Source organism: Gadus chalcogrammus, chromosome 11 (genome assembly GCF_026213295.1).
Source record: "Gadus chalcogrammus isolate NIFS_2021 chromosome 11, NIFS_Gcha_1.0, whole genome shotgun sequence".
NCBI lineage: Eukaryota > Metazoa > Chordata > Actinopteri > Gadiformes > Gadidae > Gadus > Gadus chalcogrammus.
The window spans coordinates 2,201,018-2,224,661 of NC_079422.1; the positions used below are offsets into that span (position 1 = coordinate 2,201,018).

A 23,644-nucleotide genomic window follows, 5' to 3' on the forward strand; every position below is an offset into this window, starting at 1 on the left:
CTCTCTTCAAATAAGTGACCAACGCAAAATCAATGAAAAACGATGCACTGACAACTTTAAGCAATATAAGAGTGTGAGTGTGAGTGGGCTTGTTAGTGTGTGTGTGTGTGTGTGTGTGTGTGTGTGTGTGTGTGTGTGTGTGTGTGTGTGTGTGTGTGTGTGTGTGTGTGTGTGTGTGTGTGTGTGTGTGTGTGTGTGTGTGCATGAGATGTGAATCTGAGCCATAACTTGCATTGGGCAGGAAATCACATTATAATATCAGGTAAACAAAGGGATTAATTGTGTGAAAAAATAAAGCAAATCCCAATGTGAGCTGCAACGACAACTAGAAAATCCGAAATGTTATCAGATGACGCACTGTCACAGCTTCATGCGGCTGTTCAGAGTGCCCCATCCTTAGCCATTGATGAGTCTTCAGATGTAACGGATAATGCCCAGCTTTTGGTTTATGTGCGATTGTTTCATCAAGACAAGAATGAGATCTGTGAGGACCTGTTGGGTCTAACACCACTTGAGACACTGTTTTGCTTACTTGAAGTGAAGGCCTAATGCTCTTTTTGTTTTATTTGAAATGTAGGTCTGGTGTACCTGTTTTGCTTACTTGAAATGTAGGCCTAATGCACTTTGTGTTTATTTGAAGTGTCGGCCTACTGTTCCTGTTCTGCTTACTTCACATGTAGGTCTTATGCACTTTTTATGTTTGTTTGAATTGCAGGCCTAATGTACCTGTTTTGTTTACTTGAAATGTTACACATGTTAATATGCGTTACTTTGTCTTACTAGTTTTTCATGGTTAAAAGTAAGCTACTTGGAAATTGAAAATAAATACATCTGAAATTATAAGGTAATATGCCATGTTGATTGTATTTGACAAAAGAAGGCTATTAGGACGTGGTAGGTTCGGACCTTTCTTGGAAGGACCTTTTCTTACAATTTTTAGTAACTGGACCGTGTTCAAATTTAATTGAAGACCCCTGATCTAGTGGTTCTCAACCTTTATTGAGCAAACGGCCCCCTGACCTTACCCTGATCCTCTAGCGCCCCTCCCCCCAATAAAAAAAATACAAATAAACTAACAAGCCCACTCACACTCACACTCTTATATTGCTTAAAGTTGTCAGTGCATCGTTTTTCATTGATTTTGCGTTGGTCACTTATAGCAATGAATGCCTTCTGAGTCGGTTTTGGTGCAAAAAATGAGTTGAGGAAGAAAAGGTTGGATTGAACATTCATTCAGTGCGGGCACTCCCGCGACTCCCGGCCACCACGACTCCCGTCGTGCCGCGGCACCCTGCGGCCCGGCCCCCGGGCACCTTAACCTTGGACACCCGCGACCACTCCCGCCATTTACCGTGAACGAATGAATGAATGGCCCGGGAACCACGGGCACCGCAGCCCGGGCAACGCAGACTCCACGAAAACAGACCGCATGCAGAGGCCTAATATGGCCTATATAATTTGTATTTGAAATGCAACGGCCTTTTCGTGGAGACTACGCTCAGAGCAGCTGGAACTGAAGAAGAGGATGGAGGAAAATGGGCTATGAAACAAAATTTGATATGTTTTTCTTGCTATCGGCCATGTTTGATTTTGTTGTGTTGGTTATTGAACTGTTAACCCGCGAACTTGGGTTATGTTTATGAGCGTTACTATAGAGATCATGACGATACCGCGCTGTATTATCGGGACTCTCTAAATCGACGCCACTTCGACCTGGGCGGGACTTACCGGGACTTTACGTCCTACGTCACTCGCTATGGGTGTGCATGTGTGCGCATAGCCGTCACTCGCGATGGGTGTTCATGTGAGAAAGGTTTTCGCTTGATGATAGCGTCTATGGGTTGGTAATAACGGTTCTGATGATTTTTCTGACGGAAAAGTGGTCTTTTAGTTCCATAATCTTTGTTCAGTGAACCCATGAATCCGTTTGTTAGTTAGCAGTTAAAAAAAATGCGATCTCTTTGTGTGCCATAGCCGTCACTCGCGATGGGTGTGCATGTGAGAAAGGTTTTCGCTTTTAGCGTCTATGGGTTGGTAATAACGGTTCTGATGATAGCGTCTATGGGTTGGTAATAACGGTTCTGATGATTTTTCTGATGGAAAAGTGGTCTTTTATTTCCATAATCTTTGTTCAGTGAACGCATAAATCCGTTTGTTAGTTAGCAGTTAAAAAAAATGCGATCTCTTTGTTTACAGTTACCAACGACCAACGTTTAAAGACTGCTGATTGGGGGTTCGATTCCCAAGTGATGCAAGGTTTTTTCTTTCATTTTGGACTGCACACACATCGCGAGTGACGGATACTCGCACAATTTACACACATCACTGTCTTTACAATTTCTAGTTTTTGCAACACAATATTTCTTACAATAACACAAAGTCCAAAGTTTTGATGACTCCAGTAGGAAACTTAAGATACCTAGAGAAATGCGTGAGTGCTCACAAATCATCAACAAGTCAGCAGTGTGGTACAGGGTGATCATTTCTGATATACAGTACAAAAGCTGAAACTATTAGCCAGGAGTGGGAAAGATGCAGACGCAGACGTGGGAAGCAATAAGACACACCAACACACAGTTGCCTGTTGCAAAATGGTTTAATATAAATACTTAGGGTTAGCTAGGGATTTTTTTGCCGAGCTCCGTGCAGGACAGCAGAAGAGCTGTGGCCCAGTGTCTCCTCCTCGCAATGTTCGATTAGGGGCGACAAGGGAGCTGTACAAATAAAACATGTAAAAGAGGACAGTAAATTATAATGAGCAGAAGGAACCCTGGAGTGGAAGGCAAGTATTAAGCATGCAGGGGGCAGGTATGGTGGAGAACAGAGTCATTGCCGTTTTGACATGTTTGCATTTTAACAAATATTATAAGCAATTATTATAAGCAAAAACATAACATACTGTACCTTGGGTCCATTTTCGTTTTCTGGACAGTTTTGATTTGTGCTTTCGAACTGGCAGTGCCCTAAGATCATGTTTTTTATGCATAACAATGTCATCCAATTTATTAAGAATCAGTCCATTCTCTCTCTTGCACAGTTGTTCAATTGTTTGTGTCATATTTTCCAGAGCTACAGTCATTTGTTGTAAAGTCTCCAAATCATCACACAAATACGAGTCATCCGTTAACTTCTTCAGTTTTTCTCTCATTGCAACCTGTGCCGATTTGATCCTTAATCTGTCTACCATGATTTCTCCTCTGCATCCACCATCCAGCATCCTCTCCCCTCCTCCATCCAGGATCCTCTCCCCTCCTCCTCCATCCAGCATCCTCTCCCCTCCTCCATCCAGGATCCTCTCTCCTCCTCCTCCATCTAGCATCCTCTCTCCTCCTCCTCCATCCAGCATCCTCTCCCCTCCTCCATCCAGGATCCTCTCCCCTCCTCCTCCATCGAGGATCCTCTCTCCTCCTCCTCCATCCAGCATCCTCTCCCCTCCTCCATCCAGCATCCTCTCTCCTCCTCCTCCATCTAGCATCCTCTCCCCTCCTCCATCTAGCATCCTCTCCCCTCCTCCATCCAGGATCCTCTCCCCTCCTCCATCCAGGATCCTCTCTCCTCCTCCTCCATCGAGGATCCTCTCTCCTCCTCCTCCATCTAGCATCCTCTCCCCTCCTCCTCCATCTAGCATCCTCTCCCCTCCTCCATCCAGCATCCTCTCCCCTCCTCCATCTAGCATCCTCTCTCCTCCTCCATCTAGCATCCTCTCTCCTCCTCCTCCATCCAGGATCCTCTCTCCTCCTCCTCCATCTAGCATCCTCTCCCCTCCTCCATCCAGGATCCTCTCCCCTCCTCCATCCAGCATCCTCTCCCCTCCTCCATCTAGCATCCTCTCTCCTCCTCCTCCATCCAGGATCCTCTCTCCTCCTCCTCCATCTAGCATCCTCTCCCCTCCTCCATCTAGCATCCTCTCTCCTCCTCCTCCATCCAGGATCCTCTCTCCTCCTCCTCCATCTAGCATCCTCTCTCCTCCTCCTCCATCCAGGATTCTTTCTCCTCCTCCTCCATCTAGCATCCTCTCTCCTCCTCCTCCATCCAGGATTCTTTCTCCTCCTCCTCCATCTAGCATCCTCTCTCCTCCTCCTCCATCCAGGATCCTCTCTCCTCCTCCTCCATCTAGCATCCTCTCTCCTCCTCCTCCATCCAGGATTCTTTCTCCTCCTCCTCCATCTAGCATCCTCTCTCCTCCTCCTCCATCCAGGATCCTCTCTCCTCCTCCTCCATCTAGCATCCTCTCCCCTCCTCCTCCATCTAGCATCCTCTCCCCTCCTCCATCCAGCATCCTCTCCCCTCCTCCATCTAGCATCCTCTCTCCTCCTCCTCCATCCAGCATCCTCTCTCCTCCATCCAGCATCCTCTCTCCTCCTCCATCCTCGAAGGTATCGAGGGTAAGATATGGCGACATTGTGTACGTTGAAGGGAGAAAATCCCATGAGTAGTTGGTGAAATTAAAAATGGCAATCATGTGCTTGCATGGTAGGTAAGAATCTTGAAATGCACCACACTCACACAACGGCCCTCTAAGGTTGACGGAGTAAAAGAGGGGAGATTGCTCACTTCTGACTAGGCATGTACCATCACATTTATCCACAACATCTTGAGCAGTGAAATGGGAAGCAGAACTGATGCTTCTCAAGCAGTGGAGGACCACATCTCTTGGTCGGTTTTTGAGGTGCTCTGGTACATCCTCATTGTAGCTCTTGTGGCTTGTGGATTGATTGTAATTCAGCCGCTCGTAGCCTTTCATTTTGTCAGGAATAAATTCTCGAACAACTGTTCCCATTAGAGAAGAGAGAGTCCCAGTACCGGAGATTTTCAGGTAGAATGCCTTCAGATTTTTATTCATGGTTTCAACTCCATTGTTGGTGGTGACTGACACATTAAATGCCTCTGGCGCATAGGCTCTGCACCATTTCTGGAAAAAAACAAACAAAAAAAACAAACAGTGATGACAACAATTATATCAAATAATTACATACATAACAATTATATCTAATATTCACATACAGACTATACTGTCACTACACACATCCACTATTCAAAACATATACACACATCCTAACACATTACACAACACATACACAAACACACACCACACTTACAGCAATTAAGCTAGACCCCCCCCCCCCCCCCCCACACACATTTAATCAATGACAATGTCTAACCTCTTTGATGGCAAGCCATCTCTGCTCAACATACGTCATCACTTGTTGATTGTCTTTATATAGGTAACTGTCCCTCAATGTCCCTAATGCTAACAAACAGCTCTCCTCTGTCCTGGCCCAAGCAATACTGCGTAGAAGTGTCAACAGGTCTCTCTGCTCCCTGTCGGCAAGCTTGTTTTTTCCTACAATCATAATAATTTGGTCATACAGGCAGTATTCACTGTTTCCGTTGCAAAAAACACACAAGATTCCAATACAATCTGCACCATACTAGATCTCACCATCTTTAGTCCAGCGGAGCCAGGCCTGCTCTCTGTGGAATGCACATAGGTGTGTTACTGCAGTGGGGAACACTTGGGCGAGGGCCTGGATCTCTTGCTCACTGTAATCTGTCATGAAGTACTTTGGAGTCCACTGAGGATTCCATGTCTTCAAGATGTCCAGTGCTTCTGCAATGGACTTTGTAGTTTCACTCTCACATACAAACTCTGCTACAGGTTTGTAGCCAACATTGGTTCGAACAACCAAAAAAAACAGTGGCATGGAATATTTTGAGGTTTTGTATGTAGCATCCAAAAGAACCATTTCCCCATATCGCTGCAGGAGCCGTATTTGTTTGTGGTGCTGATGTATGAAAAGAAACTGATGCTCTAGATCTTCATCTCCTCCATTTGTGCATTTTCTAAAGAAGAAACGATTGCCCTCATCTTCAACCTTCCATTCTGCCACTTTCTTTGCAAGATTCTCCTGATCCAGCGCAGAGTAACGACCAGCCACTAATGCCATGTGAATGTGATTCTGGATAGTTGTGTTCGATGGAAAATATGCTTCATCGTTGTTGTGCGGCCGCTGGAGATCCTCTCCACACAAGTCATTTAGCACATACTGCTTCAAGGCTCTCTTCACGAAAGCTATATTAGTTATCCCTTGTCCGACCATCACCTGAATTTGATTTTTTAGTTTTGGATGGATTGGTCTTGAAAAACAGGATCCTGCTCCAATTGTATTATTGTGAACTTCCAATAGAGGAATTTTTAGATGAATGAATGTAGAGGTTGGTGGGTTTTCTGAGTTTTGAAGTGCTATCTTAAGATTTCTCATAGTGTCTTCTTTATGGGATTTTGTGGCATCCCCTCTCACACTGAATGAGTCATATCTAAAAAGCAAAACAAACAAGCAAGCAAAAATTAATCTACCCCATGGTCTGATTGACAATATTGATCAATCAGATCACTTTCACTATTGATCGATTCACACTGGATTTCTCCTGCAAAGGAGACAGAGCGGTTGAAAAAAGCTTACCTCAGCACATGCCGAATGAAAAGTTTAGCTGGGCAGTCCAACTTCTTCCCATTTTGGACATGAAAAAGTTTTTTTGTGTATACATGCTCTGCTGAACGTTTCTCCTAGACAAGATAAATAATGAGATTTTCAATACAATGTCGGTTTTCAAGTTGTACAAGTGCAAGACAAGTCAGGTGTAGATTTTGCATAGGCCTGCACCTATTAGACATCCATTAAAACTGAAGACATTGCAGCAAAAAATTATTAAATCCACAAAATGTTATGTAATTCTGTTTTTCATGTAATTTGAACAGTTGACCTGTGCCTGTCTGGACCCTCGAATCAGAGAAACTTTGGTCGGTGGACCCTGTAGACTTCTAATTGAACACCGCTGATCTAAAGTAACAGGGGTGTGTGAGTGTGTGTTACTTTAGATCAGGGGTGTTCAATTATAAGTCTACAGGACCCACAGACCAAAGTTTCTCTGATTTGAGGGTCCAGACAGGAGGGTTTGTTTACTATACTGTTTACCAATGTACCTTTTCTTTTTTCTGTCGAGCTTTGCCATGCTGACAAGCAAGGACCATTCTTTTCTTTACACATAGAGGGGTGTCTTCATTGAAATCGTCCACCTGCCATAGATGCCTCTCTTTGGTGCCATCTTTTATGTGTTCAGACCTATAGTAGGATAATATGAAAGGGTCTTTTATAATTACCCAAACTTCATCAGGCTACATTATTATTTATTAGAATGAATATTTGCTTATTTGTTCTTCTCAATGTTAATGGAATTAAAAAAAACATAAACACAACACAAACCATCCATCAAATGCCTTTTCCTTCATACATCACACTCTGGTCTTACACCTACCATTTGACAAACGATGTCAGTGTGGCCCTTGAGTGGACCTCCAGCAGACTCTCCAATTCTTTTTGAGTCTGGACAAATCCAGAAATGTATCCATTGCTTGTATTTATTATTTAAAAATACGACGGTACCCAGGGTGGATCTATAAGATGTTCGAGAAAAAGAGTAAAGATTAATGTTAATCTAATGATCTGGACAACACCATTGACAGTGTTGACTTTTTGAAGTCAGTTAACCCTTTACCCGCCAAAAGTGTTTGCTTTATAGTCTAATGTTAGCTTAGTTCGTGTTGTTTCGTCATGTTAATCGCTAGTAATAGTAAGTCATTTGTAGAAATATAATGCTAGCTTAGTTTGTGTTGTTTCGTCATGTTAATCGCTAGTAATAGTAAGTCATTTGTAGAAATATAGCCTATCATCACAGACTGTAGGAATGTCACACACCCCCCATCGCGTTCGACACAACCGTTCGTGCACAGATCCCTGAGACAAACGGCTACGCGCACACATGCACTCCCAGCGAGTGACCCATAGCGAGTGACGTAGGACGTAAAGTCCCGGTAAGTCCCGCCCAGGTCGAAGTGGCGTCGATTTAGAGAGTCCCCTGTATTATCAATGTTCCACTGCGCATAGAGAGTAAAAAAGTAGCTGAGACGGTAGAGGGGTTAGAAACCAATAAATGAAAATAGGCTATTTACTTCAGGTAGCCAATTCTTTCTCCCAAAAAAATAATAATTTAATCCCCCTGCAAAAATGGAATCACGTTCCATGTGATTCCATTTTTGTTCCATGTGATAGGTTGTGCGAACGCCCCCCAGGGGGCGGTACCGCCCCCGTTGAGAAACCATGATCCTGCCCATATTGTGGGTCAGGATGAAGTAGGCTATAGGCAGGGTTCGAGTTATGATTCCATCTCTGTGGGGTTCTCTTAAAGGGACTCTCACCTTTGTTGCATTTGAGAATTACAGCACATTCAAATCATCCCGCCTTCCTCCAATGCGTACAAAAGTTCTAGACTACCATGGGTTGTGTTTAGACTCCCATGGGTTGTGTTTAGAATCCCATGGGTTGTGTTTAGACTCCCAGGGGTCATAATATCTACCAGGGGTCTAGTAAACAAGAAATTTGGCAGGTGGCTCACTGTAATTTTATGGGCTTCGTGTGATACCGTTTTAAGGCCCCATGTTGAAGGACAGTGGTCCCACTGAGTATAAGAAAGGTGTAGCATTACAAACAGAGTAGCGGGACAACGTAGCGTCTGAGGCCGAAATGGGTCCCCTAATCGGACTGAATGGTGCGGTTGTTTGCCAACGGTCTGGAGGTCTTCCTGGAGCTCCAGATTAGCGGGAGAACGTCGCGTCTGAGTCCGAAATGGGTCCCGTAATCGGACTGAGTGTGGCGGTTGGTTGCCAACGGTCTGGAGGTCTTCCTGGAGCTCCAGAGTAGCGGGACAACGTCGCGTCTGAGTCCGAAATGGGTCCCGTAATCAGACTGAGTGTAGCGGTTGGTTGCCAACGGTCTGGATGTCTTCCTGGAGCTCCAGAGTAGCGGGACAACGCCGCGTCTGAGTCCGAAATGGGTCCCGTAATCGGACTGAGTGGTGCGGTTGGGTGCCAACGGTCTGGAGGTCTTCCTGGAGCTCCAGAGTAGCGGGACAACGTCGCGTCTGAGTCTGAAATGGGTCCCGTAATCGGACTGAGTGGTGCGGTTGGGTGCCAACGGTCTGGAGGTCTTCCTGGAGCTCCAGAGTAGCGGGACAACGTCGCGTCTGAGTCCGAAACGGGTCCCCCAATCGGACTGAGTGGTGCGGTTGGTTGCCAACGGTCTGGAGGTCCTGAGAATCATCCAGGGGAGCGGGACCACTTGGCTTCTGAGGCCGAATCGGGTCCCCTTGTCGGACTGAATGGTGCAGTTGGTGGCCAACAGTCTGGAGGTCTTCCTGAGGCTCCAGAGGAGGGTAACTCTGTGAGTCTGAGTCCGAGATGAGTCCCCTAATCGGACTGAATGGTGCAGTTGGTGGCCAACAGTCTGGAGGTCTTCCTGAGGCTCCAGAGGAGGGTAACTCTGTGAGTCCGAGTCCGAGATGAGTCCCCTAATCGGACTGAATGGTGCAGTTGGTGGCCAACAGTCTGGAGGTCTTCCTGAGGCTCCAGAGGAGGGTAACTCTGTGAGTCTGAGTCTGAGATGAGTCGTGGTGCAGTTTCAGTACGCCGTAGACCACTTTGGTCTGCCATCGTCAGTCGCTACGGTCGCTACTCGCTACTGTCTGACGTGGAATCAAAACAAACCATCTAGTTGAGGACGCGCCTTGATGACGCGGGCCCGAATGCGCCACAAGAAGCAGACGGAAAACCTTATGTATCCATGCAGCAAACAGACAGGTCTGTCGGCCAATAAGGTCCTTCGGTCCGAAGAATTTTATTGGTTGAAGTTTTCACTAAATATTATGAGAGTAAAATAATTGTTTGTTTTTACTCCTGGTGGGTCTGTCTTGCATATTAGAGTGTTATTACCTTATTAATACCAATTTAACCTTATCCAAAAAAAGTGTAAAAATGCAACAAAGGTGAAAGTCCCTTTAAAGTTGTTGACACAGTGGGGGGGGGGGGGGGGGGGGGGGGGATATAGGACGTACATTTGTAAGGAATAATCACCGAGAGGCAGGGCAATAAACAGTTACGGCTTACCGTCCGAGACGAAATCCTTCCACGAGCCGGGCATATCAAACTGTTTATTGCCCTGCCTTGAGGTGATTATTCCGTTTATTCTACTTCTCGCCGGCCAACATAATAAAACAATTCAAATACTTTAATAAATAGCCTTTTCCTTATTCGTATTGCATGCTTATTAAATGTATACTCTGTTTAAGTTAATCTCCCTCGAAAAGTAGTTCCCTTTAGAACTACGGTGAATAACGTTAGCTCAGCTGTAGGTAACTCGTTTCTATAGCAACCACACAACGCTGCATCTGATCACTAGTTTAATAATGTAGTTAACATTCGTATCAAGTCCGCTTTAATGACGATCGATCAAACATGCACCCCTTATTCCAAATATTTTTTATTTGCAATAAATGTAGGCTATAACAAAATTACGATAAAACACATACGATAAAGACGATACAAGCGACGTATTGATCTACTGTGCTCAGTCAGCATCAAGTAGAACCGACAAGACAGCGGGCAATATGCCGGATTAATGCACCCCTCCCAGCCAATCAGAATCGAGCATTCTTAAATGAAGTAGAATAATTGAGTTTACTGCTTTTATGGGAGCCAGTCAGACCTCTCTCTACGGGAGCTCAGCTCCCACTGGCTCTAGTAGTGGATTCAATGATTCGTTTCCGTGACCCAGTTCGCGTTATTCAGTTCGCCACGAGGAGTCGTTCGCGAATCGTTTGTTTGTTCGTTCGTTCAGTCGAGTTTCCGGTAGCACTAACTCCACTGAGTCTGACTGACTCAGCTGAGAACCGTGCAATGGGGTCCATTCCATTATGCGATTTACCGCTACCGGAAACCAGGCTGAACGAACATACCATTCGTGAACGACTCCTCCCAGTTCAGTCGAGTTTCCGGTGAATCGATTCAACTCGACTGAACATGCAGGAGTCGTTCGCGATTCAGCCTAGTTTCCGGTAACGGTGAATCGCATCATGGAATGCACGCCATTGCACGGTTCTCAGTTGAGTCAGTCAGACTCAGTGGAGTTAGTGCTACCGGAAACTTGTTCGTTCGCTCAGTCGATTTTCCGGTGAATCGAATGAGGAACGAGACGACCGAACGAACGAGAAAGACGAACCCGTTCAGTTCGTACGTCCTAAAGACTCGGTCATTCGAACCAGTTCGCGAACGAACGAGCCAACATTAACTGGCTCCCACCTAACTCGAATCCTGGCTATAGGTCCTTCTACACTGCCGAGCCGGTTCGGTCGCAGCTTGGCACGCCTGGCGATTTCACCTTCTTATCTCAAGTTTCCTGTGTTAAACTGAGGGGGTCAAATCCCCCGTTCGTCACGGCGCGGGGTTTCTTGGTTCACTGGGGAAGGCGGGGCTGTGCGCGGAGTCTCTGACCTCTTTATAATAATTTGTATTATTGCATACTCCAGAATGTTTACATTTTTTATGAATGAAGACACCCGCATGCAATAATGAGTTCAGTCTATAGTAGGCTAATGATGCTCTTAGCGTCCTACGAGTACCCTGGAGCACTCGTTAGCTACGAGCGTTTTCACAACGTTCGTTACCAACGATGCTTTCGGGAAGCGGTGTGAAAACTGTCATGGAATCAAAACAAACCATCTAGTTGAGGACGCGCCTTGATGACGCGGGCCCGAATGCGCCACAAGAAGCAGACGGAAAACCTTATATATCCATGCAGCAAACAGACAGGTCTGTCGGCCAATAAGGTCCTTCTTGCCCCTTCTTGCCCTGAAGTGCGTCGTACGATGCTCGTACGACGCACTTCAAGATCCACTTAGGCTAACGATGCTTTCGGGAAACTGGGCCCTGGCATGTGCACTACAGCGTTTCTACAGATCTACCGGTTTCATTTGACTCTCTTTACGGAGAAAATCCGAAACCGGATAGATCGAAACCGGAACTGTTTCGCCTGCTTCGGCTTTGTGTGGCCGGGGCCTTAGATATCTTGGAGCTGATTGGCAGTTTCAGGAAAAAGATTATCATACTAATATTAAACATTATGACAATAATTAATCACTATGCACGATATGTGGTCTTAAATTACGTTTTTGAAGTTTTGTGTTAATTCTGTCCAGCCATTTATTCAAATTCCATGCTGCATGTGTATAAAGAAACGAGTGAAGCCGGACCACTGGCCCGACGTGAGACCAGCAGCGCCCCCCCTCCCCCCTCAACTCCCCTCTGCCCCTATGCAGTAGTAATGATCCCATATTGGCACTCAGAGCAGCTGGCAGGCTGACAAGCGTAATTTTAGAGGACACTGATGCAGAGGGAAAATGTAATAGGCATTGGCTTGCAGACCCCTTCCTATAGGCGGTAGAGAGAAGAGGGAGGGAGAAACAGCGGCCAGCAAGAGAGTCTCCTGAGAGTGAAGTCCTTTGCTGTGGCTAGAATAGATAGGCTAAATAAACAAAGTGCGACACCATTCTTTTTGAGCAGCATGGTTTTCCTAACCCTCGGATTGTATCTTCCACTCTGGTTTTGTTATGTCCTGGCTCGGTCCTCATTTTTGGACCTTCTTGCACTTCCAGAAGGTAAGGCTGCTTTTTAAACGCGCCTGTTTCATACAAATGCAACATGCATGCAAATATGTGTGTGTCTGCTTCTCTGTCCTCTTTATCCATGTTTATGTATGTGTGTGTGGTGTGTGTTTATTGATGCATGCATTCCTGCAAGATTCGATCATTTATCATTTGTTTATTTTATTGAGGACTGTCCTTGGGTGTGTTTTCATTTTCTTGTTGCTCCATAAATCGCTGGTCATGCCTCTATAAATAACCGCGCCGTCTACAGTTCCTCCAGCAGCAGTAGAGACACCACCCTGCTGTTTATCTGATAGTTTGCACCTGTTACTTTATACATTTACATACTTCCTTAATCCTCCCTATAGTCTAACATTGGTATTTGAGTGTAAGGAGTAGTCATCTACCTGCTTGTTTGCTCGAGGCATAATTTATAGAAAAAGCAGTGTAGGTATATGCCGTAACCGTGAACCATGATAGCCAAATAGACAAATTCATATGCATTAGCTGAACACATTTGCGTTGTGTTTGTGTGTACTATGCACTGTCCAGGTCTCCGGTCGTCCGAGAGGAGCTTCACCCCATGCTGTCTGATGAGTCCCCCCCCACCGCCCCTCTTTCCCCCGCCCCCGTCTCTCTGGAGACGCCACGCTCATGTGAGTGGCGGTCATGTGACTTGCCCTTGTGGGAAATCTGATTGTGGATATGTCCTTGGGTACAAGCCAAGCTGCCCACCTCTCTCGTTTCCCCCCCCCCTAACTTGATCCTTAGGTCATATTGAGGGTATGGATGATAAAAAATATAATTTAACTATCTCTTTTAGTGTTACACAGACATTGATAAGATGATTCTTCCACAATACACTATGAAGTGTTAATCTTTATTCCAGGAGAGAGGCGCCTCATCTGGTGACGGAGACAGAGGGAAGATAGACAAAGAGGAGGAGGAGGGACGCCCCTGTGTCCTGGGGCCGCCGGGCTCTGCTGGCCCCCCAGGGCCCCAGGTAAGAACTCTCCTATTGGTTCTTAATAATTATTTATTAACAAGCTCATTTTCCTGAGGGAATTCATCCCTACAATGAGTTCTGGATCTTTCTCTGTTTGAGATGTGAGTACAGAGATCAGGGTTCCACTGTTCTGTTGATATGTGAGTATAGAGTTCAGGGTTCCCCTGTTTTGATGTGAGTACAGAGATCAGGGTTCCCCTGTTTAGATGTGAGTACAGAGATCAGGGTTCCTCTGTTCTGTTGAGATGTGAGTACAGAGATCAGGGTTCCTCTGTGCTGTTGAGATGTGAGTACAGAGATCTGGGTTCCTCTGTTGAGATGTGAGTCCAGAGATCAGGGGTTCCTCCAGGCCCCTGAACACAGCCACCCCTTAACGCTCTGCATTTGGTGAGACACAAATAGCCTTTTTCCACGGCCAGCCGTTGATCCACACCACATTCTGTGAAACCGTCAGAAGACTTTGTTTGTCTGAAGCACATACCAGGTCACGTAAATAGCATTGAAAGCCAAATACAAATTCAAGAATAATGGGTATTTTAGCCATTGACAAGCAAGCGTTGTCGATGCATAACGACGCGGTTAAGATGTGTTAAGATGTGTTAGCCGTGTTCGGCTTCGTTCTCTGATCTTGATACCATTGGGACGAGGGCGTCAGTATACCTGAACACAACTGTGGCCTGGACTCATGCAAAGCACTTTAAAATCAATACAGTCAACTCAGCTCTCTGCTAATTGAAAGTGCATAAAAGGAACAGGCATCAGGGGAAAGGCAATGAATCTTCTGTCTGGGGATTTGGTGCCAAATAAACCAATTCTAATGCAGCATTGCTCTACAATGTATACACATTCTACTGTATTACACCATCAGGGGCCGTCTGGTCTACCTGGAATAGGAGGATCCAAAGGAGAGATGGTAAGTCAGAAAGAGAGTGTTATCCTCCTGTGTCTTCCACAAATTATTACGAATAATATAAACGGTATGAAGATTAAATCGCATTGAGCAATAAAGCATTGTCCAAATTGTCGGAAAACGATGTACTTGAATTTGCATAACTACTGCCTCTCTTTCTTCTCCAACCTCCAATCTTCCAGGGAGAGCTTGGCAGACCTGGACAAAAGGTGAGATCGCCCATTCATCACTTTCCATCTTCCCTTACTTAAGTGGATTTGCTCTTAGATGAGCCCCTGCTTCTAGGCGTGTCTGATTCATGTGCGCATGAAGGCCTTATGCGCATTAGGACATTTTAAAAGACAAACCAACCTTGACAGCACATACTGTGTATTGTACACACAGACCTTGACAGTCATTAGGATGGTCGGAACTTCCTCTGCCTCCAAAATAACAAGTAGACCTGAAAACAAGACCAAAAAGCCCTATAACTTTCCACTGAAACAGATGGCCCTTTTGGTTTTCATTATCAGGGAGAGTATCTCGAGATCCAGCCATCTTTACTAGAGCCTCTTGGCCTAGTTAACGTCCGAGGAGAAGCAGGGCTGTGATCAGTCATTTGTTGTTCATTGAAGAGGTCCGTGGGGAGAGGCTTGGTGACTGGTGGGCTGGCTGAGCATGCTGGGTAGCACTGCAGTGCAATCTAGCTTAGTGCTTAGCCTCGTAAATCATCTAATTTCCCACAAGCACCAGCTCTTGTTCTAAATACAGACCATCATTTAATTAAAGAGCTGAGTGACAGGGCTTGTTAAATTCACTCTGTCTCCACACATGCTTCTGGAATCAGGTCTGATGTGTATAATAAGGAGGTAGCCCTTTATTATATCCAATAGCTGTTGGTCTTTCCACCACAATCTTCTTGTTTTGTGATTGAAGAAAGACTAAATTAGAAATGTTTTGGTTGTGGTTACCACATAGGTTCGTGAGGATTTAGAATTTCTGAATCTTCTCAAGAGCTGAATTCCCTTTAAGAAAATGATTTATGTTTGGTATCATAGATTCTTAAAGATCTTACTACCATTCTGTGATAATATGGAAACCTTGTCTTTAGCCGAAGCAGATATAGTATAATTGTAAGTAACCAACAGCTGCCCAGCGCAAATAAATAAATATAGTCGGTTTTATTTCTCTTTTAAAATTAAATTTAATAGTTTAGTTTTTCTAGTTAATGAACGAAAAACTATCTAGAGAAATGTAAAAATAGTGTAGTGTTAGCGTGTGTCATGTAACCTGTGTGCCCTCAGGGCCGGACCGGTCCGCCAGGCCTTCCGGGGCGGCCTGGACCCGTTGGATGGCCCGGCCCACATGGGCCCAAAGTGAGTAAGTCCTTTTTATGCAGACATTTTGATTGGTATCCAATATGATCTAGGTTTAGAACGGATATAGCCCTTTTATAAGTGTTCTTGTGGATTACTGGATTATTTCAGGAATGAAAGTGTTTTTCAATTGCTGCTGTTTTTCCATTTGTCAGGGTGAGAAAGGAGACACTGGACTGATGGGTTTATCTGGAGCAAGAGGACCGATGGGGCCCAAAGTGTGTGACCTTGGTTATTTCCTTACTAAATAGTAACAGCCTTATTATAACAATGGTTCACATTATTATGTTTTATGTTGGTTTTAGGGTTTACCAGGATATAAAGGAGAAAAGGTAAGTGAGGCAGCACAAACCAACAGGACGTTATGAGATGGTATCAGATAAAGATTAAAAAAGTATTTTGTTTAATCTACAATATATATTTGTATCAATAACATTGCAATCTATTCCATAAGGGTTCTCGGGGTGATCGCGGGGAGAGTGGCAGCAAAGGCGATAAGGTGAGAACAATATAATTCCAAATCTAGATAGATCTGATAGCATTGTATCAGAATACTAATAGCCTAAAAATAAACCATTGAGAATGCTCCTATACATGGTAATTCATCTTGTATTCGTCTCCGTTTTATGTCTGCAGGGAAAGATGGGATTCCCAGGGATGCTTGGGCAGAAGGTCAGCCGCACATTCAGACAAACCACTGACTTTGACTCATCACATGTTCAAACATTGAGCTTTATATGATCAAATGTGTGGCATTGTGTTCAGGGTGAAATGGGTCCCAAGGGGGAACCTGGCACGTCAGGGAAGCGCGGACCTACTGGACGGCCAGGCAAGCGAGGAAAGCAAGTAAGGACAACTTTGTTTTGGTATCATACCGATTTCTGTAACACCTCAACTTTAGCGTTTATTTTCTTCAATATGTCTCTTTGTTGTGTTTTCTCCATTGGGGTGCCTCAGGGAGTGAAAGGTGACTTTGGGCGGGTGGGCCCTTCAGGTCCTGCTGGCCCCCAAGGGTCCCCTGGCCAGCCCGGCCCCCCTGGTCTCCCAGCCACAGGTCTGTTAACACATGGGTCCAGGGCCTTTACTCTTTTCTTAGGTTTGATGAGGCAGAAGATGATTTGTTTGGCCTATGTTTGTGACTAGGTACAAAATGTTCCTTGCCTTGAGCGAGAGGCTTTTCCACCGCCAGTATGAACCGACAAGTAGCGCTCAATGTCAGCAAAAGGAAGCACACATTAGTCAAGTGAAGGGTGCAACACAAGTGGGTTTTATTTAGCCTTGATTCAGCACAATCTCCAGTCTGAAACTGAAGGCTTGAGTCATATCAGATTTTTTTAAATGTGGTGTACTGACGGTTATGTAAACATTGTGTCATTGTCTTGTATTTTACAAAAATCAAGCATATTCTGATCTCTTCTTGATTGACAAGAGTATAATTAAACATTTCTGTTGATGAGGGGACAAAAGCTTCACCAGATCCTGTAACACTCGCCTACACCTTGAGATCTGACAACACAACACTGCACATTCTTACAAGGTTGTTATTATTCTGTTGAGCTCTTGTGGGGTTTATTTTCAGCCGATAAACATCTTTTAACCTTCCTCTATTAAAAAAACAATGGATCTTCTACACAACCTGTTTCCTTTATCTACTTAATAAGGACTTTATATGGTTGGATCGAAAGGAGAGCGCGGCCCTACAGGGCCTCCTGGGAGATGTAGTTGCAACTCTCTCATGAGCTCACCTTTTGATGACAGCGCCAGGGGCCAGCAAGCCAGAGTGCCAGCGGTGAGAAAGCCATGGTCTTGTTGTTGTTTAGATGAATGCCCAGTTTTCAATTTCTACATACCCACCGTATGTCCAATGGTCAATATCCTAAGAGCCGTTAATCCAAAGCATCAGTGAAGGCCTACAGAAACTTAAAGTGAGATATTGTCAGGTGTTGAGGAGATTAAGTCAAATTAATTTTATTGACTTGCCATCAACATGCTTTCGCCCTTCAGATATTTGTGGTTGGCAGTCAAGATGAACTAGAGCGTCTTCAAACTGACAATGCTTTTGCATTCCGCAAAGACCAGAGGTCTCTCTATTTCAAAGATGTGGATGGCTGGATTCCAATTCAGGTACATTGATGTGGATTTTCTTTCTGTGCGGTTATTTAAGATATCATCTTCTTATCCTACACGTCATTGTTTGTATTCTTCAGTCTTTAAAATAGTAAATAAAAGTATTTTGTCCCAGCTGACCCCATTCCAGTCCACGGAGAACGCCCCAGAGGAAGAGGGTTACTGTGGCGATGGAATAGTACAGATTCCAAACGGGGAGGAGTGTGACGATGGAAACAGAGTGGTCACAGACAGCTGTGTTAGTAAGTGTCCCCTGCTATGTGAGCCATAGTAGCTATATATGCTATATATAAACTATATGCTATCAATGTTTTGGTATAACGTTGACCTCTCAATACTTTAACACAGAGTGTAAACATGCCTTCTGTGGGGATGGCTATCGCTATGAGGGGGCTGAGGAGTGTGATGGAAAAGACTTTGGCTACCAGACATGTAATTCATACCTTCCAGGGTGAGTGTACTACAACAGAAATAAATCAAACATTCAAAGATATGCAAGAGCATGTAGTGTTGTATTGTTGTTGTAATGCTGAACCATGCATTGTGTTTCTTTGTGTTTGCAGGTCGTATGGCCGTCTAAGGTGCAGACTGCACTGTGTTATTGACTCAACAAACTGCAAGTACTTCACATGAAGGGTCAAAGCCACACAGAGCAATGTAGTCGTTGTGTTCCCAAACACCAAGCAGGAATATATTGATGCAATAAAAGGACAAGGATACTGCAAATAAAAGACTGAAAAAGAAGATGAAGCCAAAAAAAAAGAAAAGAAACTACTATATATACTTCTTCTGTACTGCTGCTCTCATGCCACATAGATTGCAGGGGTTCGAATGACCTCGACCAGAGTCCACCCTTTCGCCCATACATAAACAAAGAAAAAAAAAATATATATATATATATATATATATATAATTGCACTGTCTTAACATGTGAGGACTGAAGAGCATTCTACACGCCATACCTGATTGGACCACTTAGCCTCACCTGAATGGACCAGTCAGCTTCACCGGATTGGACCAGTCAGCCTCACCTGATTGGACCAGTCAGCCTCAAGGTAAAGTGGGTGAATGAAGTGGAAGGTTTCATTAAACCTTGTAGCAACGGGGTCCTGGTTGGAGGCTCATTAATCCTGACTTAGTACTGTTTAAAAGAAAGAAATTAGGAAGGCTTGGAGAAACCAGGATACTGTTTATCCTACTGCTGATAGAATGAATGACAATGCACAGAATTTGCATGAGGCTAGGGTTTGGATGGCCCCGGCGACAGCTGCCTCTAGGCATGTAACCTAATACTGACGCTAAAACATTGCCATGACACGCTTCATACCTGTGCCCTCTTAAAATCCTTCATTAGAAATGTGTAGTGACCCTTTTTAGGCATAGATTGACTTAAGTCATTATGATGATGTGTACTGGCGGGCAGGTGGATGCATGGCCAACAACAAAGTTGTTGGCCATGTGTCTTGGCCTCTGGGAATCCTCAAAGAGGGCAGGTTGTTACAGTGTGTTATGGTAGCAGCACACAAGGTAAACTTGATCTTCATATTCTCAAACCCAGGATCTACTCAGGAACCATCAGGTCACATGACTCAATGAGTCGGTTCAATAGGCCTTCTGCACGCTACTCTTTGTGAATGGCAGATAATGTAAGTAGAGGAACATATTGGACTGTTATAGGGGGAAATAAGCTTTAATGTAAATGGAGGAGGTCCTTCCCTCTGCTTCAACAATACATATACTATGTATATATATGTGTGTATATATATATATATATATATATATATATATATATATATACTGTATGTCCAGGCCTGAAACTGTTACATTCTCAATTTTACCCTCTGCACAGGCAAGACCAGAATAGTTTCTAGCTGCTGATGGGGATGTATTATCTTCCACTGTTGCATCCACATTCTATATTACGCTACCCTGATACCTCTTCAGTCTGTCTTATAGTGTTACAAAGAAACATGTCAATGGTGAACTTAAATACATTTAGTGTTCTGTGTCTGGGGAACCCACAGTGTCAGTAGTGGGGCTGATATAAGCTATTTATTTTTACAATTAAACAAAAGTATATGAGATGTAGGGCCAAGAATACCCTTTGCTGAGGGGGGTTAGGTTTTTTAAGTGCTTCTGGCCTAAAAGTGAATGTAACAACATGCTAATGAATGGTATAATTCTACAGTTAAGTTTGTTGTATGTGCATGCTTCTGCTACCATGTTTGTATGCTGGAGAGTTCAAAATTGTCCAACCATAGTTTTTGGGATGTACTGTTAGCATAAAATTCATTATTGCATTATTACCAGCGTGATCAGTGTATTACAAATATACAACCTTGCTCTACCAAGGGCAAAGCAAGTGGTATTATGGAGAAACACTGAAGTTCTGACTGTATGTTATTCCGTTTGGAATATAGTTTGTCAACACATAGCCAATGGAAAAAATGCCAATCATCACATGATATGTTGAATGTTCTATTTGTTATTCTTACTGTCCTATACTGTGTATACAACAATGTTGAAACATAACATGCATGTAACCACATATTGCTTAATGAAGTCCAGTATGCACTGATGGCTCCTCCTGGTTCATTGTCAAAGAGTTTAAACCTTGGATAGTTTGAAAAACAAATTAAAATAAATGCATTCAATGTGTCAAAGACAATTTGCCTGTGTGCTGTGTTCCAGGAGGGTTTGTCAGCAGGTACACGTGCCGTCCCTTGCAGAGGAAGCAAAGAAACCAAGCTTAGTAGTCCTCTTTCACAGGACCACTGAGTCAATTAAAGTAGATTAATTGGATTAAGTCAAATGAGGATAGTCGTTTACTGGTGTATTTTATGCATTGTCCGTACAAATGATGCATACTCAACTCGGTCGCCTATAAAGCCCAAGTCATGCAGTCAGGGGACAGGGCAGCAAGTGCAGGAAAGATGAAAAAATGTTAGGCACAAACCACTGACTATAAGGATTTATTTCATCTGGAAACTGTATCAGGGTAATATGTCTTCACAGATGCCCATGGAAGATCTCTATTCATCCAATAATGTGATCAGTGCAGAGAGGTGCCTCTGGGTGCCCCACTAAATCGCCACTTAATTTTATTTGGACTCATTTAACAACAAGGCATCCTGATAATCTCAATTGTTGTTTGTGAAACCAAAGGTCCATGGTTTATGTGTACTTTGACCTCTCCAATCGTCTTGAACCCTTGCCAGCTTGTTATTTCTGTGCATGTTTAATGGTGTGGAGCGTTGTTCAGGAGAGAGATGTGTGGGAGCAGGCAGGGCTGTCAGCTGTCAGGACAAATGACAGGCATTATTACCCTGCAGGCATGCAGGGTGCTTTGGGCCAGGCAGGTTGCACAAAGCAGCAGCATAGGCAAAAAACACCTGAAGGTAACAGTCATCTAGAAACAGGTCTTATTTTAAAGAGAGCAGAAGAGAACACGGTTTTCAGACTTAACGGCATGTCCACACCTACGAAAACGATCTCCAACAGCAGTTGTTAAACCTTGTAGATTGAGCAGAAAATACTTTTGAATTTACAGATAGTAATTATATTTACCAAGACAGGTTTCACCTCGGAGGATGCTACAAAAATAATACAACTCTAATCAAACAAAAACAAATCAGACAAAAATCTAACGTTGCCCACCTGGTGGTTGGGGCGATGACGTCATAGTTTGCTTATTATCTGGGGTCCTCGTGATGGATTTCATGATTATTTTCGTTGATTCAGTTTGCGTCGGTCAGTTCGCCAAGAAGAATTGTTTCGAATCTTTCGTTCGTTCAGTCGCGTTTCCGGTAGCGGTGAATCGAATCATGGAATGCACGGTTTTCAGCTGAGTCAGTCAGACTCAGCTCCTCCCTCGTTCTCATTCTCAAACGATCGTGCAAGTCAGTCATCAATCAACACAACATAGAAACTTCACTTTGTGTTTTTGCTGGGCATATTCGATTTTTCTTGGGTTAACAGTAACTTAACACTATTGTGAAGATGGCCAACCCCACTCAAGAATCGATCAAGATCCACCAAGGTGGGGGTCCCGGGTCGCGTGTGTGAGAACGAACCGTTAAAGAACGAGACAGATTGATGAGACATTCAAATATTTTAGTAATCTGGCATGACACAGAAAATACAAAGACAGCATGCATTTATCATTTCACTTCCCCTGGCCTGCCTATCGTCCCCCAGTGGCTAAAACTTGCGTTCAGTGGAAAACGGGCACTAGATATCCTGCTCGCCTTTGAGAGAATGGAAGCTCAGGCACGCTGATTTGGAATGTGGCCCCATATGTCGTCATAAGGGGCCAAGTTACCTCTCCTTTCTCTGCCCGCCCAGTGAATGTGGCCCGCCAAAGAGACAATGAGCTACGACCGTGCGAGAGCCGTGTGTGTGTGTGTGTGAGATTACACACACTGTAACGGGGGGGGAGAACCCAAGTGCACAGACTGACAATGGTGACAGGGCAGTCCAAAGGTTTTATTGGTCGCACAGATGATCAGGGTCGGGCAGGCAGAGTAAACGGGGACAGGCAAGAGTTCGGGAACCGGCAGGCAATCAGGCGGACTGGGGGTACCGTCGGCGTGCGGGTAGTCGGGCAGGCGAGGGGTCGGAAACAGGGGAGCAGAAAGGCCGGCGGGGACTCGACAACAGGTGGGTGGTCAGAAAGGCGAGGGTTCGGTAACAGGCAGGATCAGCGTTGGAGAAACATTTCTGGAGTCGCGGGAAAGCTCTGTGAGTATTGAGAGATGATCTGGCAGAGACTGAGTGGAGAGAGAGGATTTATATAGAGTGAGCACAGGTGAAGGTGGTTGGGTTAATTAGGGGAGATCAGGGTGGCAGGCAGGTGAATGGGAAAACCAGGGGCGGACCATGACACACACTGTAACGCAAGTCTTGTACACTTCTTTGTTATTTGGATAAACGTTCTGCTGTTGGTGTTATGGTGCATAACACGTTGGTTCTTAGACGTCTCTGGTATTTCCACAACGAGACTGTAGTTGGGGCCATTACTCACCCCATGTACATTGTTGATGCTGTATTATAACGTATATATTGGAAATGTCAGGAGTACAGTATGTGCAATGTATGTCATGTAAGAAAAAAGCACTTAAAGAAAAACATCAATAATCAATTGTCTAAATTAATAACTTCAACAAAAGTGTAGCAAAGTATGGTTAAAACTTGTCTATATTTCTGAATGGGATTCTGTATGTTTATATGCATAAATAATAATTATTCAAAAGATCCAATAATAAAAACAACCAAAGTTCTGAAATCATAATTTTATTTTGAGGCATTTCATGCAGACATATACAGCGCTATTGTCATGGCCATATTGGGCACTCAAAATGTGCCCATCGACTGCACAATTAACACTGCACCTACCAAAAAAAAAACAATTAAAAGAGAATTACAATTTACATGCGATACATTGTATGGTTATGCACACACATTTTTGTGTCAATTATTAATACAAAGGACATGTTTTATGTTATGCTTTACCATTTCAAACATGCTCTCATCTGCATTTTTTCAGCCAAGGAGCACACCACACAGTAGTCCTCTGCATTTCCTAGAAAGATGGTTTTCATAAGCCTCTGTCGCAACCAGTGGCGGCTGGTGAATTCTATTTTAGGGGGGGCTGAAGGTTTGTAAACCAAACCCCTGTAGGGGGGTCTGGGGGCAACCTCCCCCCGAAGATTT

At 44.3% G+C, this 23,644-nt stretch overlaps 2 protein-coding genes across 2 annotated transcripts; one reads left to right on the forward strand and one right to left on the reverse strand.

The window, feature by feature from the left end:
• Positions 1-4,445: 4,445 nt before the first annotated feature.
• Positions 4,446-7,491, reverse strand: LOC130391302 (uncharacterized). The gene is made up of 5 exons (XM_056601362.1): positions 7,318-7,491; positions 6,986-7,124; positions 6,465-6,568; positions 5,444-6,318; positions 4,446-4,912 (listed from the first exon to the last, which is right to left on the reverse strand). Exons 2-5 carry the CDS (start codon positions 7,031-7,033, stop codon positions 4,878-4,880), a joined length of 1,062 nt encoding a protein of 353 aa, XP_056457337.1. The 5' UTR covers positions 7,034-7,124; positions 7,318-7,491; the 3' UTR covers positions 4,446-4,877.
• Positions 7,492-11,845: 4,354 nt separating this feature from the next.
• Positions 11,846-21,196, forward strand: colq (collagen-like tail subunit (single strand of homotrimer) of asymmetric acetylcholinesterase). The gene is made up of 17 exons (XM_056602577.1): positions 11,846-12,546; positions 13,087-13,190; positions 13,424-13,537; positions 14,409-14,453; positions 14,633-14,659; positions 15,734-15,805; positions 15,961-16,023; positions 16,111-16,137; positions 16,260-16,304; positions 16,442-16,477; positions 16,571-16,651; positions 16,763-16,859; positions 17,467-17,594; positions 17,810-17,929; positions 18,048-18,174; positions 18,281-18,383; positions 18,496-21,196. Exons 1-17 carry the CDS (start codon positions 12,453-12,455, stop codon positions 18,563-18,565), a joined length of 1,353 nt encoding a protein of 450 aa, XP_056458552.1. The 5' UTR covers positions 11,846-12,452; the 3' UTR covers positions 18,566-21,196.
• The last annotated feature ends 2,448 nt before the right edge of the window (positions 21,197-23,644 follow it).

What these genes read in the sequence shown, in the direction of transcription:
- colq (XM_056602577.1), top strand. Translation starts at nt 12,453, where the DNA reads ATGGTTTTCCTAACCCTCGGATTGTATCTTCCACTCTGGTTTTGTTAT. An exon ending in CAGGGATGCTTGGGCAGAAG is followed by an intron (nt 16,478 to 16,570) that starts GTCAGCCGCACA and finishes CATTGTGTTCAG; the next exon opens with GGTGAAATGGGTCCCAAGGG. An exon ending in CAGGCAAGCGAGGAAAGCAA is followed by an intron (nt 16,652 to 16,762) that starts GTAAGGACAACT and finishes GGGGTGCCTCAG; the next exon opens with GGAGTGAAAGGTGACTTTGG.
- LOC130391302 (XM_056601362.1), bottom strand. Translation starts at nt 7,033, where the DNA reads ATGGTCCTTGCTTGTCAGCATGGCAAAGCTCGACAGAAAAAAGAAAAG. An exon ending in CTCGACAGAAAAAAGAAAAG is followed by an intron (nt 6,569 to 6,985) that starts GTACATTGGTAA and finishes TATCTTGTCTAG; the next exon opens with GAGAAACGTTCAGCAGAGCA. An exon ending in GCTCCGCTGGACTAAAGATG is followed by an intron (nt 4,913 to 5,443) that starts GTGAGATCTAGT and finishes GTTTTTTTCCAG; the next exon opens with AAATGGTGCAGAGCCTATGC.